This window comes from Engystomops pustulosus, chromosome 7, assembly GCF_040894005.1.
Source record: "Engystomops pustulosus chromosome 7, aEngPut4.maternal, whole genome shotgun sequence".
Taxonomy (NCBI): domain Eukaryota; kingdom Metazoa; phylum Chordata; class Amphibia; order Anura; family Leptodactylidae; genus Engystomops; species Engystomops pustulosus.
This window is the reverse complement of record NC_092417.1, coordinates 12,193,262-12,213,523: the sequence shown is the minus strand read 5'-3', so window position 1 is coordinate 12,213,523 and position 20,262 is coordinate 12,193,262. Positions and strand designations below refer to the sequence as shown.

At 42.2% G+C, this 20,262-nt stretch overlaps 1 protein-coding gene across 5 annotated transcripts in view; it reads left to right on the top strand.

The window, feature by feature from the left end:
* SEMA6C (semaphorin 6C) overlaps nucleotides 1–20,262 on the top strand; it is a 130,907-nt gene that overhangs the window by 69,345 nt on the left and 41,300 nt on the right. For all 5 annotated transcript variants that reach the window (XM_072114791.1, XM_072114789.1, XM_072114790.1 and 2 more), the window contains exons 3-6: nucleotides 13,108–13,296; nucleotides 13,451–13,565; nucleotides 14,685–14,742; nucleotides 14,972–15,025. In XM_072114791.1, the coding sequence (XP_071970892.1) occupies nucleotides 13,188–13,296; nucleotides 13,451–13,565; nucleotides 14,685–14,742; nucleotides 14,972–15,025 (336 nt within the window). In that variant the 5' untranslated portion in view covers nucleotides 13,108–13,187. The remainder of the gene's footprint in view (nucleotides 1–13,107; nucleotides 13,297–13,450; nucleotides 13,566–14,684; nucleotides 14,743–14,971; nucleotides 15,026–20,262) is intronic.

Genomic DNA, 20,262 nt, shown 5'->3' with positions numbered 1-20,262 from the left:
CACTTAGACGGCATTCTTAGAAGTGGCTCCAAGTCACTGTAGTGGTCTGGTGATCAGGACAAGTGAAGCAAATGTAATGTCAGATAAGACAGGAGGTAGTGACCTGGTGTTTATCAGTACTGATGTCCAGGGTTAAAGGGAGGGCCACCAGAACTTCGTAGACAACACCCATAGGAGTAGCTTAATTCAAATGACCCATTGGGTCTACACGACTTGGCTTCATGGCTTTATGGGACTCAATAGAGTTCAGCTGATCGGGAACACAGACAAAAAATTTTCGGGACCTCCTTTCTAGTACCACCACACGCCTCCAGAGGCCACATTGGTTAAAACTTTCCAAATATATGACCTTGGTGGTCGTACAAAGAACTAAGATGGACTTGTAAGTAAAAAGTCAAATGGCTCTAGGTACTGCCTATATTTCCCTGTCTCGCGAAGAACCGTCCTGATGGGCATCCTGTGGGCACCATATTTGGTGGATTATTGTCTCCATCTACAGAAACACAGGATTTTCGTAAATCTCCTCTCTACAATTATCTCCCCTCGCCATCCTCCAGCTGACTGGCGCGCTCCGGCATGCAGGAACACATTATAATATTTGCCAGGCATACAACAAGATGCCTGCGGGCTAGATATGTTAGCTAAACGCGGAGGCGCTCTGAGGATCTCACATGCTCTGCAGTCAGCAGAACGCGGGGGCATATTTAGCGCATTATGTTATTTCGCAAGATTGATTCTCGGCACAGTCCCAGTACGGAGCCTGTGGACCAGTTTCGACTCTCAATGTCACCTGGTCCAGATACCGGCGTCCGGCGGGCACCGGGGGATCACAGTTCATGTGGATATTGTGAATATCATGAATGCTGAAAAAATGTGTCATAAAGCCCAGGCTCAGGTTTACCTTAAACCGTATGACGCACTGGGGCGTGGAAATTTTTGCAATACCGTCAATTATTTCGATTCTGAAACACAGTACCCTAGCATCTCACACTGGCATGGAAGTAGAAGAGACCCAGGAGAGGGAAAAGCGACATATAAAAATGGGGCTAAGCTGAAAAACTCCTCTCCAAAAGTTTTGGCGCCCCAATTATTTGTGCAGGAAACTTATTGGAGCACAGTTTTTGCAATGACCAATTAAGAAATAAGTTCGGCAAGTAGACAGTAACGTAGTAACAGAATCTAAAGAAAGGTCTTATATTTGACTTTGATATTTGTGATTTTTATAGCCTTTGATAAGAGGGGTTCCTAAACTTTTGCATTGGAGTTGGAAAAAAATTTGATAAAATTGATCCACGTGAGGAAGAAAAATGAGATGCAGCTTATCTGAAGAGCATGAGAAATCCTAGGATGTGCCATGAGGGAAGGGTAGATCTACAATCAGTGGGGCGTGTAAACTTGTGCATCGCCCTCATTTCTTACCCAATTTGTGGGCAATTTTTCTTCAAAATTAGCAGTAATGAAAAATAAACATTTACAGATTTTTATAATATTCGTCTTTGAGCCCTGGTTGTGTTATACCCTCACTTTAAAGGGGGTTCCTAATTTTTTTTTTTTTGCATTCAACGGTGTGAGAAAGAGCCATCAAAAATTCAGGAAATTGAGATGCAGCTTGTATGTAGACCATGCGGAGAACCGGCAGGGTGCCACAGCGCGCCATAGGGGGAAGGGTAGGCGTACAATCACTGGGGCGTGTAAACTTTTGCACCGCCGTCAATTCTTCAACATTTCAGACTGGCATGAAAGCAGAAGGTTGACAGGCGAAGGCTGGCAGCGCTGGGGGGGAGTGAGATACAAGAAAGCATTAGGAGCAGCGCTATGGAGTGCTGGGAGGATTAAGCGGCTATTTTTATCAAGGGTTTGTTTCTGCGTTGCGGTGTACAAGAGGATTACGCGGATCTTTAAGTTTTATGCATTAAGGTTGTGATAAATTCTTCACCCCTCCCCTCCCAGAAGACGCCGCTGCGGCATGTGTCACCCGCCCCGCGTCGCCCACCACCGAGATGTATTTATAGGTTCTCCCAAGTTAAAAAAAACGAAATTGTCTCCTGACGACCTTCCATCCAATATCCCTTTAATGAAAGAGGAATTAAGTCGGATAATGAGATTCCCGTTACTTTATGTTCGCGGGCTGTCAGAAGCGCCGGCTCAAGCGCAAGGGACCGAGTTATTATTTCCAGTGACTCGGGAAGGGCCGAGTACTGCCTGTACTATAGGTGGAAGTTACAGAGGGATCATTAGCGTTAAGTAATCAGGCTCAGCGGATACCCGACCCCTCGCTTCTACCTATAATGAGGCTTCAAGACCCCATCAGGAGACAACACGTCCTCTAATACCTTCACGATCTGGTGACGAGGAAATATTTACATTTTTTCACCTCAACTGAACAGAAAAATTTAATATTACAGCTAAGGGGGGTGAATACTTTTGCAACCGGGTCATTTCTGGTTGTTTTTAATAGATTTCCTATTTGGAAACTAGTGATGGGAATTATGGCTCTTCTTTTCTCATTAGACTCAGCTCACTAAGAAGAGCCGGCTCTTTTGGCTCCTGAACGGCTCCCTATTAAATATATAATAGGGAGCCGCAGGCCAGTAAGTCACCGCACAAATCACACCACTTTTAACCCAATTTTATCGGGTTAAAGGGGGCTTGGTGAGACGTTTGGTCCAGGGTTTAGTGAGTGATCGGCTCATTGACGGGAGCCGGCGCAGGTCGTTCCCGAACAAGAGCAAGCTCTTTATGCCGGCTCGTTTGCGAACGACCCATCACTATTGGAAATTGTGAACAGGACTGAAGGAAGACATTTTGTGGGTCAAAAATAATATGATTCAGTAAAGGAACGATTATAAAGTTCCACTATAGTCAGACTTTCTGGGTGAAATTAGTGATTACACTAGTACTCTAGTACTACCAGTAATTACTAGATCATTCTAGTTGTTAAGAAGTGGGGTACGCCATTTATTACCTCAGGATTTGGCGTATCATTGAGTAACATTACATAACAAGAAGGATTGCCCTACAGGAGATTGGAAAAGAAGGTTGACTATGCCTTTAAGGGCGGCCATATTATATCACAGTGTTCATTGACGTGGCTGATTCTCCACCCCAATGTGATCCATATTTAGACCCATGTACTTCAATGGGTTTATCCAGTACCTGATAATTTTTTACAGATCGTGAACAACACAGGTTTGCGTGTCCGGAATTAATGTAAACCGCATGACCGTAAAAACAAACGTACTACACTCCACAGCCAATAAAAGCCCAGCTTTTTTTTACCTTGTTGGTTTTAAAAATGAAAGCTGTGATCTGATTGGTTGCTGTGGGTAACTGAGGCATATAAATGCCACAAATAAGGCCACATCTTCCTTTTTTTCTCTCACAAACTTTCTTTCGATCTAGAATTATCGACCTTTTCTTTCTCGCTTCGATCTTTTCTGAGGAAAATCTAGGCGGCCATATTGATTCCTCCATCCTCCTTGGAATACATAAAGGGGATTAAATTAGACACAAGGAATAGTCGGATAATAAGGGTCTGGGGGACGAGGAGGGGGGGGAGGGTGAAATCTTTGTAAATTGAGCGGATAATCTGAAATCTGTTCCGACACTATCCCTCGACGCTGAGTGGACGTCACTCGCCCGCTGGCGCTTTCCTGACCAATTAGAGAAGGAGACGTATAATCTCCATCGATGGAACGGCTGTGAAGATGGCGAGTCGGCCTCAGGGGCTAATTAACCGCTATGTGATTGTCTCTGGCCGGAAAACCTAATAAAAACGAGTATATCTGACAGCGGCTCGCTAGAAAATGAGGAGGGATTTCATTTCTGGAGATACGGAGAATTTCAGGCTCTGACAAGAAGTAAATTGTGTTTGGGAGAAGTTAAGATGTCTGTCCTTATCTGGATCAGGAGGCGTCTGTCAGCAGGTGGAGATATTCATAAATTAGTGCCCTCCGGCGACGAGAGACGCAGAAACAGTCAAGCATCTGCCGTATCTGAATGTAGGCAGACAAGATGGCTGCCTCCACTCAGTGATGTCACACACATTAGTTACCTATACTGATGTCATTCAAAATGTCTGCCACTGTGATGTCTGCACAAAATGTGTTCCCCACCTAACTTATTTTTAGTTTTTTATGTGGAAAAAGTGTCTATCCTAAAACTTAAAGGCTTACAGAAAAATGATGAACTGATTAAAAAAACAACACCTCCGCAAAGTGTAAACGATGATGTCATAGAATATATCCTTCACTACTATATATATGATTGATGATGTCATAGAATACGGCCTTCACTGCTGTGTATGAATGATGATGTCATAGACTACGGCCCTCACTGCTGTGTATGAATGGTGATGTCATAGAAAACGGCCTGCACTGCTGTGTATAAATGATGATGTCATAGAATACGGCCTTCACTGCTGTGTATGAATGATGAGGTCATAGAATACGGCCCTCACTGCTGTGTATGAATGATGATGTCATAGAATACGGCCTTCACTGCTGTGTATGAATGATGTCATAGAATACGGCCTTCACTGCTGTGTATAAATGATGATGTCATAGAATACGGCCTTCACTGCTGTGTATAAATGATGATGTCATAGAATACGGCCCTCACTGCTGTGTATGAATGATGATGTCATAGAATACGGCCTTCACTGCTGTGTATGAATGATGTCATAGAATACGGCCTTCACTGCTGTGTATAAATGATGATGTCATAGAATACGGCCTTCACTGCTGTGTATAAATGATGATGTCATAGAATGCGGCCTTCACCGCTGTGTATAAATGATGATATCACACAAAATGGAGTATTAGTACCCACACATCCCAGTGCCTCTATGATATCCCTCTAATCTTCCTCCTCTCAGGGTATAATTTTATACGTCTCCCGATAGCGACATCCTGCGTCAGACCTGTCCTCATTACCGGCCGCCGAGCGCTGAATAATTATTCCGCCGCTTCTTTCAGAATCTGAAGATGTGGAAGCAGAGAGTCTGAAATATTGAGCCCCTCGTCTTGTGAGAGGATCCTTCAAAGCCTGAGGAGCGATTTCTTTATATTCTACGTCCTAAATAAAGTGCCCCCCCCCCCGCACCCTCCTATCACCCCTCATCATCCCTGACTGATCGCACCTTCCCTGCACCACTGTAACGACACCGCCTCTGTGTGGTATACACTCCTCTTAGTTCCCAAAAAATAATCAGTCACTTCTGAGAACGAAATGTGTCCCAGGAAATGGGTGACCTGTGCCCCGCGGGCCGTGAGAAGGAGTCCGCTGGTTCTCTATGTACATGGCTGCCACAGCGACCCCAGAGAGGAAAGCTGTGGGAACAGTCGCCTGTGGGGTATTGGACATTCCCAGGGTCCCTGACATCGGAATGTGGAGAGTCTTGGCCTTATCCCAACACAAGGTCCGGAACAGAGACGTCAACTTATAAGGGGCCTGAGGGACAAGGATCCATACCTGACCTCTAATCTGTGTGATACCGAGCTGTGTATCCAATCCGATCATGTGTGATACCGAGCTGTGTATCTAATCCTATCCTGTGTGATACCGAGCTGTGTATCCAATCCGATCATGTGTGATACCGAGCTCTGTATCTAATCCTATCCTGTGTGATACCGAGCTGTGTATCCAATCCTACCATGTGTGATACTGTCAGCTGAGCTGTGTATCTAATCCGATAATGTGTGATACCGAGCTGTGTATCCAATCCTGTCATGTATGATACTGTCTGCTGAGCTGTGTATCTAATCCTATCCTGTGTGATACCGAGCTGTGTATCCAATCCTGTCATGTATGATACTGTCTGCTGAGCTGTGTATCTAATCCTATCCTGTGTGATACAGTCTGCTGAGCTGTGTATCTAATCCTATCATGTGTGATACTGTATGCTTAGCTGTGTATCTAATCCTATCCTGTGTGATACTGTCTGCTGAGCTGTGTATCCAATCCAATCATGTATGATACTGTCTGCTGAGCTGTGTATCTAATCCTCTCATGTGTGCTACTGTCTGCTGAGCTGTGTATCTAATCCTATCCTGTGTGATACTGCTGAGCTGTGTATCTAATCCGATCATGTGTGATACTGAGCTGTGTATCTAATCATATCCTGTGTGATACCGAGCTGTGTATTTAACCCTATTCTGTGTGATACTGTCTGCTGAGCTGTGTATCCAAACCTATCATGTGTGATACAGTCTGCTGAGCTGTGTATCCAATCCTATCCTTTGTGATACTATCTGCTGAGCTGTGTATCTAATTCTATCCTGTGTGATACTGTCTGCTGATCTGTGTATCTAATCCTATCCTGTGTGATACTGTCTGCTGAGCTGTGTATCTAATCCTATCCTGTGTGATGCTGTGTATCTAATCCTATCCTGTGTGATACTGTCAGGCAGTGGCAGCTGCTATCAGGCCCCTACCATCATGGCTGGAGGTGAGGCTGCTTGGCACAGTGCGGCCATCACTCGCCATATGTCACCGAGCTTGGGAAACAGACTGGTGCAGGACACGCGTCCAGGTAATACAATCCTGCCAGACGCAGCCTTGTCATGTAATGGAGAGGTTATTCAAGCAAGACAAACCGCAGACGTCCCCCATCTAGGGAGCGGAGAGAATATACACAACCAAAAGACTTACTTTATTCAGTAAGTGAAGAACACAAACAAGCAGTTTTATTCCTGTACATAGGGGGCAGTATTATAGTAGTTATATTCTTGTACATAGAGGGCAGTATTATAGTAGTTATATTCTTGTACATAGGGGGCAGTATTATAGTAGTTATATTCTTGTACATAGGGGGCAGTATTATAGTAGTTATATTCTTGTACATAGAGGGCAGTATTATAGTAGTTATATTCCTGTACATAGGAGGCAGTATTATAGTAGTTATATTCTTGTACATAGGAGCAGTATTATAGTAGTTATATTCTTGTACATAGGGGGCAGTATTATAGTAGTTATATTCTTGTACATAAGGGGCAGTATTATAGTAGTTATATTCTTGTACATAGGGGCAGTATTATAGTAGTTATATTCCTGTACATAGGGGGCAGTATTATAGTAGTTATATTCGTGTACATAGGGGGCAGTATTATAGTAGTTATATTCCTGTACATAGGGGGCAGTATTATAGTAGTTATATTCTTGTACATAGGGGGCAGTATTATAGTAGTTATATTCTTGTACATAGGAGCAGTATTATAGTAGTTATATTCTTGTACATAGGGGGCAGTATTATAGTAGTTATATTCTTGTACATAGGAGCAGTATTATAGTAGTTATATTCTTGTACATAGGGGGCAGTATTATAGTAGTTATATTCCTGTACATAGGGGGCAGTATTATAGTAGTTATATTCCTGTACATAGGGGGCAGTATTATAGTAGTTATATTCTTGTACATAGGGGGCAGTATTATAGTAGATATATTCTTGTACATAGGGGGCAGTATTATAGTAGTTATATTCCTGTACATAGGGGGCAGTATTATAGTAGTTATATTCTTGTACATAGGGGGCAGTATTATAGTAGTTATATTCCTGTACATAGGGGGCAGTATTATAGTAGTTATATTCTTGTACATAGGGGGCAGTATTATAGTAGATATATTCTTGTACATAGGGGGCAGTATTATAGTAGTTATATTCTTGTACATAGGGGGAAGTATTATAGTAGTTATATTCCTGTACATAGGGGGCAGTATTATAGTAGTTATATTCTTGTACATAGGGGGCAGTATTATAGTAGTTACATTCTTGTACATAGGGGGCAGTATTATAGTAGTTATATTCTTGTACATAGGGGGGCAGTATTATAGTAGTTATATTCTTGTACATAGGGGGCAGTGTTATAGAAGTTATATTCTTGTACATAGGGGGCAGTATTATAGTAGTTATATTCCTGTACATAGGGGGCAGTATTATAGTAGTTATATTCTTGTACATAGGGGGCAGTATTATAGTAGTTATATTCTTGTACATAGGGGGCAGTATTATAGTAGTTATATTCCTGTACATAGGGGGCAGTATTATAGTAGTTATATTCTTGTACATAGGGGGGCAGTATTATAGTAGTTATATTCCTGTACATAGGGGGCAGTATTATAGTAGTTATATTCTTGTACATAGGGGGCAGTATTATAGTAGTTATATTCCTGTACATAGGGGGCAGTATTATAGTAGTTATATTCTTGTACATAGGGGGCAGTATTATAGTAGTTATATTCTTGTACATAGGGGGCAGTATTATAGTAGTTATATTCCTGTACATAGGGGGCAGTATTATAGTAGTTATATTCCTGTACATAGGGGGCAGTATTATAGTAGTTATATTCTTGTACATAGGGGGCAGTATTATAGTAGTTATATTCTTGTACATAGGGGGCAGTATTATAGTAGTTATATTCTTGTACATAGGGGGCAGTATTATAGTAGTTATATTCCTGTACATAGGAGTCAGTATTATAGTAGTTATATTCTTGTACATAGGGGCAGTATTATAGTAGTTATATCCATGTACATAGGGGGCAGTATTATAGTAGTTATATTCCTGTACATAGGGGGCAGTATTATAGTAGTTATATTCTTGTACATAGGGGGCAGTATTATAGTAGTTATATTCTTGTACATAGGGGGCAGTATTATAGTAGTTATATTCCTGTACATAGGGGGCAGTATTATAGTAGTTATATTCCTGTACATAGGGGGCAGTATTATAGTAGTTATATTCTTGTACATAGGGGGCAGTATTATAGTAGTTATAGTCTTGTACATAGGGGGCAGTGTTATAGTAGTTATATTCATTCTTGTACATAGGGGGCAGTATTATAGTAGTTATATTCCTGTACATAGGGGGCAGTATTATAGTAGTTATATTCTTGTACATAGGGGGCAGTATTATAGTAGTTATATTCTTGTACATAGGGGGCAGTATTATAGTAGTTATATTCCTGTACATAGGGGGCAGTATTATAGTAGTTATATTCCTGTACATAGGGGGCAGTATTATAGTAGTTATATTCTTGTACATAGGGGGCAGTATTATAGTAGTTATATTCTTGTACATAGGGGGCAGTATTATAGTAGTTATATTCTTGTACATAGGGGGCAGTATTATAGTAGTTATATTCCTGTACATAGGGGGCAGTATTATAGTAGTTATATTCTTGTACATAGGGGGCAGTATTATAGTAGTTATATTCTTGTACATAGGGGGCAGTATTATAGTAGTTATATTCTTGTACATAGGGGCAGTATTATAGTAGTTATATCCATGTACATAGGGGGCAGTATTATAGTAGTTATATTCCTGTACATAGGGGGCAGTATTATAGTAGTTATATTCTTGTACATAGGGGGCAGTATTATAGTAGTTATATTCTTGTACATAGGGGGCAGTATTATAGCAGTTATATTCCTGTACATAGGGGGCAGTATTATAGCAGTTATATTCCTGTACATAGGGGGCAGTATTATAGTAGCTATATTCTTGTACATAGGGGACAGTATTATAGTAGTTATATTCTTGTACATAGGGGGCAGTATTATAGTAGTTATATTCTTGTACATAGGGGGCAGTATTATAGTAGTTATATTCCTGTACATAGGGGGCAGTATTATAGTAGTTATATTCCTGTACATAGGGGGCAGTATTATAGTAGTTATATTCCTGTACATAGGGGGCAGTATTATAGTAGTAATATTCTTGTACATAGGGGGCAGTATTATAGTAGTTATATTCTTGTACATAGGGAGCAGTATTATAGTAGTTATATTCTTGTACATAGGGGGCAGTATTATAGTAGTTATATTCTTGTACATAGGGGGCAGTATTATAGTAGTAATATTCTTGTACATAGGGGGCAGTATTATAGTAGTTATATTCTTGTACATAGGGAGCAGTATTATAGTAGTTATATTCTTGTACATAGGGAGAAGTATTATAGTAGTTATATTCTTGTACATAGGGGGCAGTATTATAGTAGTAATATTCTTGTACATAGGGGGCAGTATTATAGTAGTTATATTCTTGTACATAGGGAGCAGTATTATAGTAGTTATATTCTTGTACATAGGGGGCAGTATTATAGTAGTTATATTCTTGTACATAGGGGGCAGTAATATAGTAGTTATATCCCTGTACATAGGGGGCAGTATTATAGTAGTTATATTTCTGTACATAGGGGGCAGTATTATAGTAGTTATATTCCTGTACATAGGAGGCAGTATTATAGTAGTTATATTCTTGTACATAGGGGGCAGTATTATAGTAGTAATATTCTTGTACATAGGGGGCAGTATTATAGTAGTTATATTCTTGTACATAGGGAGCAGTATTATAGTAGTTATATTCTTGTACATAGGGGGCAGTATTATAGTAGTTATATTCTTGTACATAGGGGGCAGTAATATAGTAGTTATATCCCTGTACATAGGGGGCAGTATTATAGTAGTTATATTTCTGTACATAGGGGGCAGTATTATAGTAGTTATATTCCTGTACATAGGAGGCAGTATTATAGTAGTTATATCCCTGTACATAGGGGGCAGTATTATAGTAGTTATATCCTTGTACATAGGGGGCATTATTATAGTAGTTATATTCTTGTACATAGGGGGCAGTATTATAGTAGTTATATTCTTGTACATAGGGGGCAGTATTATAGTAGTTATATTCTTGTACATAGGGGGCAGTATTATAGTAGTTACATTGATTATGGGATGTGATATAGGTCAGGCCTGTTTACATCTTCCACCATAGTAAATCTTATAATCCGTTAATTGTAGGATTGGGAATCAATTTCTCCAGTTATTTGAGGTTTGATGAATGTATCTTCTGTAATTTCATTAATTAATAAGAGGGGGTGGAGTAATTTCCCGGTAATTAGCGGATTTCTATTAGCATCTATACGTTCTCTGATGGGAGGACGTGAGGATTCTGGAGCTTCTGGCGATGTCTCTCCTGTAATAGGGCACTATATGGCGGTATACTGAAGCACACGTGTAACATGTGATGACAGTCTCGGCTCTGCTATGTCACTAGCTCTGCGCTGTGTTTGTATTATCTCCGCGCCTCTCACATGCCCCGGGGCCGCTCTCCTCCTTCTCCTGTGAATTTAGGAGAACAATTTTCCTCCAATTTGGGCCTCGGAAATGGGCTAAAATGAGTTTTGGTGAGCGGGAGGGGGCGAGGCGCTTTTTGGGTTAATTTCCTTTCCATTAGCTTCCATCTGCCGGATAATAATTGGGAGCTATTATCTAGCGCTCCACACCGGAGCCACGTGCCACGCTCAGCACACCGGGAACCCTCCGCCACACTCGCCCCGGCGCCCCCTGCTGGTCAGGAAGCAGCAGCACATTACACTGTATATACAATCTGTAACCATCTGCAGTATAGTGGGGTGCGATGTGCTGCGACTGAGGGAGAGGCCACTCTGTGTCTGCTAATAAATGTATGCCTGCAGAGCATCACTCCCTACACTGCTTACATAATATTCTGCAGATTATTACGCATCTGACCACTCTACAGCTCTGCAGAACATCGTCCTTCTACATCTTTATACATAGTGGTATATCCTGCAGATTATTACAACAGAGACCTCTCTAGAGATCTGCAGAGCATCCCTCCTCTCCCTCCCGACAAACAGTTAGTGATAGAACCTGCAGATTATTACAATAGTGACTCTATAGATCTGCAGAACATCGCTCCCCTGCCTTCTCATGCATAGTGATGTATCCTGCAGATCATTACATCAGTTAACTCTATAGATCTGCAGAACATCGCTCCTCTGCCTTCTCATGCATAGTGATGTATCCTGCAGATCATTACAACAGTGAACTCTATAGATCTGCAGAACATCGCTCCCCTGCCTTCTCATGCATAGTGATGTATCCTGCAGATCATTACATCAGTGAACTCTATAGATCTGCAGAACATCGCTCCTCTGCCTTCTCATGCATAGTGATGTATCCTGCAGATCATTACATCAGTGAACTCTATAGATCTGCAGAACATCGCTCCCCTGCCTTCTCATGCATAGTGATGTATCCTGCAGATCATTACATCAGTGAACTCTATAGATCTGCAGAACATCGCTCCTCTGCCTTCTCATGCATAGTGATGTATCCTGCAGATCATTACATCAGTGAACTCTATAGATCTGCAGAACATCGCTCCTCTGCCTTCTCATGCATAGTGATGTATCCTGCCGATTATTACAATAGTGACTTCATAAGAGCTCTGCAGAACATCACTCCTTTTCCTCCTAACAAATGGTGATATATTATAACAGTGATCTCTCTAGAGATCTGCAGAGCATCGCTCCTTTTCCTTCAAACAAATAGTGATATATCCTGCAGATTATAACAGTGATCTCTCTAGAGATCCGCAGAGCATCTCTCCTCTACATTCTGCTAGATACACAGTGATATACCCTGCAGATTATTACACCCCCTGACCGCTCCAGAAATCTGCAGAGCATTGCACATCATTAGCTCAGTTTCCAAACAAACACATCAGTTCCCTTTGTGTCAGTGAGTGGGGTAAGTGCGGGTTGTCACGGTGGATGCGATCAGGTCCTGGTGAGTGATGAAGCAGAGGCGGGCGGCGGGATGGGCTCCGGCTAGTAATAAATACACTTTACATGAAGACGCTGGATCAGATCGGATCAGTATCCCTATTAATCAGGCCTCGCTCTCCCCTGATCCGGGTTCAGAAGGTCCGGGATATTAACCGCCTATGGAGAATAAATTATGGCGGACGAGATTAGAAGCGACACACGTAGATAAGTGATTGCGGGATATACGGGGTATGGCATCATATATACATTAACCCTCAACACCATATAGTCACAGTGCCCCTATAACTACTGATATGGTGCCCTATACTGATAATCATAGTGTTCCCATATACGGCAGTCAGTGTAGTAACACCGTACAGTCACAGTGCCCCCATAACCACTGATATGGTGCCCCATAATACTGGTAACCATAGTGTACCCATATGTTTGATACTGTATTGTGTGCCCTAATTGGAAAAATGTAAGATATATTTTTGGTACAACCCTAATCAGTGCTTGTGTTGTGTTGTGTTGCAGAGCCTCTTGGACCATAATGACTATCCCCTAATACCCGGACATCACCCGCTCATTTCTGCTACTCTCGGAATAGGATAAGAATGTCCCACCTGCTTCTTGCTTTGGTTCTTCTCCTAGTCAGATGTCAGCTGTTCTCCTCGCTTGTATTCCCGAAAGACCTGAGTCCCCTGAGAACCATCGAGAGTGGAAGTAAGTCCTCAAGATGTTCTGTCATCCATGTACCTTACTGATTGTGTCCTGATGACCATGGATGGTCCTCTAGGTTCTCAAAAGAGATCTCCTTGTTATTATATACATTCGGTAAACTTTATGTTATAACCATATTTTCTTCTCAATCCCAAAGATACAAAAGCCTACCCATGGTTCCGAGGGCTGACCACCGATCACGACTCCACCCATCTTGGTCTAGACTTTCAGAAGATGCTGAAGCTCAACCAGACATTGTTTGTTGCAGCCAGGTGAGTGATGACCTACAGTCACATGCTCTTTCTTTGAGGTTTATGGTTTTTATGTACCGGGGCATAAAAATTGATCTGATCTGTAGAAGGTTAAATTTGGCAAATGCAACATTGGATAAGGAAGACCACTCAACAGATGTCTAAGGGTCATTGTGTAACAAATAATAGATGTCAATGCAGAAGTAGTAAGTAAAAAATATGTAAGCAAGAAACAGCCAGGTGCTAATCAAATCACCTGGATTAATTGATCATCAGCAAGTGTGACCACCTCTATAAAAGGATTAGTTCTGGTCTGGAGTCTTTTGGTGGTTGTCACCACAATGCCACAAAAGGAAAGCTTATTCACATTGGAGAACATTAGGAACAGCAGAGGAGATGTCTTAGCTAATTCACCCACAAATATCTCCATGCAATGCTTAGAGAAACTGAAATATCCAGGAGCTACATCTGAGACGGTACAGGGGCTCAGTTAGTGTGTTACATGTTCAAGTTCATGACATTACAATTAGAAGAGACTGAATACGTATGACACGAATGAACATGGCGGCACAACTCAAGTTACAACTGAACCAACTACAAGACTTCCGAAACAATGTTCCTTGGACAGACAAATGTTTGTAGCAGCTTGGTCAAAACTGGGTCACGCAACAGGACAATATCTCAAGTACGACAGCAAATCTACTGCAGAATGTTTCAGAAAGAGAAGGTTCACTGTGCGGTAAAGATATGGATATATAGGGGGCACTTAGTTTTTCACATATGTCTTCTTCAATTGGGCTTCAGTAATTGTCAATAAGGAAGACAAGGTAAAGTGTATAATTACCGCTCAGAGCATGACCTCTCCAATTCCCGATGGGTATACCATGAAAAAAATCTATATTCTTCATACTCGGAACATAGCTTATATTATAGGAAGAACTAGAGGAATGTTCTGGCTGTGTCCAGTCTACAGTGGCGGTGGGGGTGGGGTCCAGAGAGGGCAGTTGGGGTAGTCCCAATTACAACATGTCTGTAATCTCCTGTGGAGTGGCCTTCTGAACCCCCCGCAACCAATCCATGGCAGATGTGTTCTAAATGTCTTCTATAGAATTAACTTGAGGTCCTCTTCTGGTATTTTAGGGACCATGTCTATGCAATAGACCTACGGAAAGCCAAAGACTCCATTACACCGGACAAGGTAAGAACTGTGGATACCCCATTACTGTGTATGTATTGCATAGGCCCTGCTCTCTATTGCCAAGCAACATCCCAAAAATGAGACACACTGGGCCAATTTATAACCCCCTAGGTGGACTTTTCAAAACATTTGAGTTCCCCTTAAAATCCAGACTTTTAAGGTGACCCTTCTTGATGTGTTATTGAAAGAAAGGGGCTAGAAACATAATATTTTTTTCATTTTCTTTCAGTATATAACATGGAAGACAAAGGACATGGACAACTGCGCGATGAGGGGCAAACCCGTAAGTGACCTTCACCACTTACTTTATGTCATCATCATGATAGAACGGGTTATGTTGTAATGGTCCCTAGGGGTGGACCGGCCCACCAGGGTACTAGAAGATCCTTTGGTGGGCCCAGGCTCTCACAAGGTCGTAGGCCCCAAAGGTCTATCTTAAAACCACCTGATTTGAAGTCCTCTAGGGTTTATCTTCTGGAAGTTGGTTGGTCTTCTGAATCATATTATCTGGAGTAACCCCAGTAATAGACACTAGTAGCCCCCGATGATGCTCACTTCTTGGTGAGGACTGGTCTCCATAATTGTCCTACGTAAGACAATTGGCACCACGTTGAACGTTTCCAATGGGGCGTATCAGTATTCATCTTGTCCTCCTCACCACTAATGAATGATGGAACGTTTCCATCTCCAGACGACAGAAAGTCAAATTAAGAAACGTACCGAAAACAATGGGTTTGAGAACTAAATTTTTCTCTACAAGCCGAAGGACTCCAATTCCCCGATCCTCCGCTGCCGGCACCAGGCCTTTGTTACTCCTCCTGCTAAATGAAAATATCCTAAATGAGAAAAGCTCCGACTGCTGGCCCAGGGAAAATAACATTATCCCTGCCACTAATTAGAATTCGCCTTTAATTAAGAAGAGCATGCTGCTGAGGCTGAGCAGCAGATGACCCCGCTCCCTCGTACACTCAGCGGCTCTGTGATGTTGCACAGCGGCACATTTCCTCTTGCTGAGCTAAGCACCAACGTCTGCACGCGTCTCTTTGTCACTGTCTCACACTCCAGCGCCTTCCACACTGGCGCGATGCGCTCTCTCTACGACAGACGCCTTGATTGGATTTCTGATCTCAAGCAAAATGGCTCACCTGCAAGTTCCCCCCTCCGGGAGGCCGGTGGAGGAGCTTTACCAAACGACTCAACGAAAGACAATGAGAAGACAAGAGCCTCCAGACGGGTGGCGGAAGGAGTGTTTGGGAGAACCTCGGATCTCAAGCTTTATTCATTCATTATCTATGTGATGAGACGACTTGTTCCTGTCTCCAGTGAGTCTTACGAGATGATTTATCTTGATAGTAAGATCAATGCCAGTCTGCTGTCACTAAAGCCCTTAATCATCTTCTACCCCTTTTAAAGGAAACCTACCACCACGGATCTACCCATTTAGGTAGATGGGGTGGTAGGTGCCTCTATTGTACGTGAGGATAGCCCTTTTAAGGGCTAATCATCACCTTCCCTATATCTTTTGCAAACTTTTATTGCCCTAATATGCTAATTTTCTAAAGAGGCTACTGGGGAGTGGAGTAGCTGGAGCTGAGGCTACACCGCGCGGCTACTCCGATCCCCAGTAGCCTCTTTGATCTTCCTACCCATCGCAGCTATGAGGAGATGCGCGTACTCCTTCGCGAAGCCACAGTGCTGCGCATGCGCAGAACACAGGCCCGCAGCGGCACGGTCACAGAAAGAGCATAACCTTCGTTAACCTTTTGAGTTTGGCCAGAGTATATAAAATATAATTCTCAGCCACAATCTCATTTCTCCTGAAAGTAAGATCAATGCCAGTCTGCTGTTACTAAAGCCTTTCGTAACCATCTCCTGATAATGTAGCGCATGTACCTACGTTAGACTTTAAAGGATCACGTATTCGGACAAACTGCTATCCCAGGACTTAAAATGTCGAAACCCAACTATTTTATCTCACCCGCTAAGGTCCACAAAATGATGGGCCAAAAACTAGGCCAAATCAAGAGAAGACTGACACTACTTGGTCCTTACCTCAGATCTAAACCCAACTATTTTCTCCTGAATCTCTTCCTACCTTTTACTCTTTGTCAAACCTGACGTTTTTGGGGGCCTTTTGGGATATGGGGGGCTTTGTTCAAAATGGAAGCACCTTCTTGACGCTATGGTAGACCCACCTCAACTTTTAGGTAACTAAGAAGGCTACCAACCTGAGGGCCATGTCATCTCTCACATCTACAAGGTGACACCACCCCTACCTGAGAGTGACTATGTTACATAACATATTATTCACTGAAACCCCAGAAATTTATGGTTAGAGTTATGAAGCAGCTCTCTCTGCCTCTCTCACAGCAAGACAGTCCCATCTTCTTGGACAGCCGACCGTAGAATAACGTTATTAAAGGAATCCACAACTTTTTGTTTTTTTTTCCTGTAGTAAACTTTTCTGTTTTATTTATGGTTGTGAAATGGATTTTCTGGGCAGCACTTTATACATTAATGCTGCTGGGCTTGTTGGACATGAAAGGCTTGTGAGGACTGGGCATACATTATCGCACGTACATAACAGCGAGCAGTAGACCACGGACGCGTAGCTCCAGACCCATTTCAGGTGGCTTTTTTCACAACAAGAAAGCTTTATTATCCCTCACAACTCTGCAGGGCAGCACTTTCCACTGGACTGTATATCATTACAGAGTTAAAAGTGTTGGGCCCCGGCTAAGTGGACAGCCGTCAAGCTGTGACACTTTCCAAGCCAATTCGAGGAGCATAAAAAGTGGATTTTTTTTGCTGCAGGGCTCTCGGAGAAGCCATTTTAGTCAAGGCTGAATTGCCGCTGAAGGTGGTTTCAGGCGGCAAACATTTACACAAAGGCGGCAGAGCAATCGAGGCGAGCGCTCGATGGCAGGCGCTGGTTTAATGGCGCATGTTTTTGACTGCCCAGATAGCGGACGAATGGGTTTATTGTGGAAGATCAGCGCCCAGAATAATTCTCCAAAATTGAAATGACCTGCTGGTTGTATATTCAAGGCCTCAATATGAAAAAAAAAAAAAAAAAGAAGGAACAAAAAAAGCCCAAAAATCAAAGAATATTCAGAAATAAAACCGTAGGCATTACTTGCTCGGGAACAGAATGCAGACATAATAGACATAACGAGCGTCAGTCACAATTGTAATGATTCATGATACCATTGTAGAGAGACCTGTGCCGGCCTTATAGTGTTTACAAGTACAAGTTACTGTTCCTTCTGTGCCAAATTTTTTAAACCTCATCAGCACAAAAAAATAAAATCATCGCGGTTCAAGCTTTGCGTTTCTCATGTGTTTCTAGATCTCACCGAGATTTCTGCAGCGTATTTAATGCTCCTGTCTTTTTAGATCTCATCAGCTCACGTGGTTATCGGGGCATGGCATAAGTGAGCGTTTCACGAGAACTTGTAAGCCACAACCTAGAAATGATTGGTGAAAGCAATATGCTCCCCATGTGCTGTGTCAGATGTCATGAACACAAAGCATGGACTGTGGATCCACTCTAGCCTTTTTATATCTCATCAGTGTAAAGCATGGACTGTAGATTCCACTCTAGCCTTTTTATATCTCATCAGTGTAAAGCGTGGACTGTGGATTCCACTCTAGCCTTTTTGTAGCTCATCAGTGTAAAGCACGGACTGTGGATTCCACTCTAGCCTTTTTATATCTCATCAGTGTAAAGCATGGACTGTAGATTCCACTCTAGCCTTTTTATATCTCATCAGTGTAAAGCATGGACTGTAGATTCCACTCTAGCCTTTTTATATCTCATCAGTGTAAAGCGTGGACTGTGGATTCCACTCTAGCCTTTTTGTAGCTCATCAGTGTAAAGCACGGACTGTGGATTCCACTCTAGCCTTTTTATATCTCATCAGTGTAAAGCACGGACTGTGGATTCCACTCTAGCCTTTTTATATCTCATCAGTGTAAAGCACGGACTGTGGATTCCACTCTAGCCTTTTTATATCTCATCAGTGTAAAGCGTGGACTGTGGATTCCACTCTAGCCTTTTTATATCTCATCAGTGTAAAGCATGGACTGTGGATTCCACTCTAGCCTTTTTATATCTCATCAGTGTAAAGCACGGACTGTGGATTCCACTCTAGCCTTTTTATATCTCATCAGTGTAAAGCACGGACTGTGGATTCCACTCTAGCCTTTTTATATCTCATCAGTGTAAAGATTGCACTCTAGCCTTTTTATATCTCATCAGTGTAAAGCATGGACTGTGGATTCCACTCTAGCCTTTTTATATCTCATCAGTGTAAAGCACGGACTGTGGATTCCACTCTAGCCTTTTTATATCTCATCAGTGTAAAGCACGGACTGTGGATTCCACTCTAGCCTTTTTATATCTCATCAGTGTAAAGCGTGGACTGTGGATTCCACTCTAGCCTTTTTATATCTCATCAGTGTAAAGCATGGACTGTGGATTCCACTCTAGCCTTTTTATATCTCATCAGTGTAAAGCATGGACTGTGGATTCCACTCTAGCCTTTTTATATCTCATCAGTGTAAAGCGTGGACTGTGGATTCCACTCTAGCCTTTTTATATCTCATCAGTGTAAAGCATGGACTGTGGATTCCACTCTAGCCTTTTTATATCTCATCAGTGTAAAGCATGGACTGTGGATTCCACTCTAGCCTTTTTATATCTCATCAGTGTAAAGCATGGACTGTGGATTCCACTCTAGCCTTTTTATATCTCATCAGTGTAAAGCGTGGACTGTGGATTCCACTCTAGCCTTTTTATATCTCATCAGTGTAAAGCATGGACTGTGGATTCCACTCTAGCCTTTTTATATCTCATCAGTGTAAAGCGTGGGCTGTGGATTCCACTCTGTGCTTTACACTGATGAGATATAAAAAGGCTAGAGTGGAATCCACAGCCCACACTTTACACTGATGAGATATAAAAAGGCTAGAGTGGATCCACAGTCTGTGCTTTACACTGATGAGATATAAAAAGGCTAGAGTGGATCCACAGTCTGTGCTTTACACTGATGAGAAATAAAAAGGCTAGAGTGGATCCACAGTCTGTGCTTTACACTGATGAGATATAAAAAGGCTAGACTGTGGATCCACTCTAGCCTTTTTATATCTCATCAGTGTAAAGCACAGACTGTGGATTCCACTCTAGCCTTTTTATATCTCATCAGTGTAAAGATTGCACTCTAGCCTTTTTATATCTCATCAGTGTAAAGCATGGACTGTGGATTCCACTCTAGCCTTTTTATATCTCATCAGTGTAAAGCGTGGACTGTGGATCCACTCTAGCCTTTTTATATCTCATCAGTGTAAAGCACAGACTGTGGATTCCACTCTAGCCTTTTTATATCTCATCAGTGTAAAGATTGCACTCTAGCCTTTTTATATCTCATCAGTGTAAAGCATGGACTGTGGATTCCACTCTAGCCTTTTTATATCTCATCAGTGTAAAGCGTGGACTGTGGATCCACTCTAGCCTTTTTA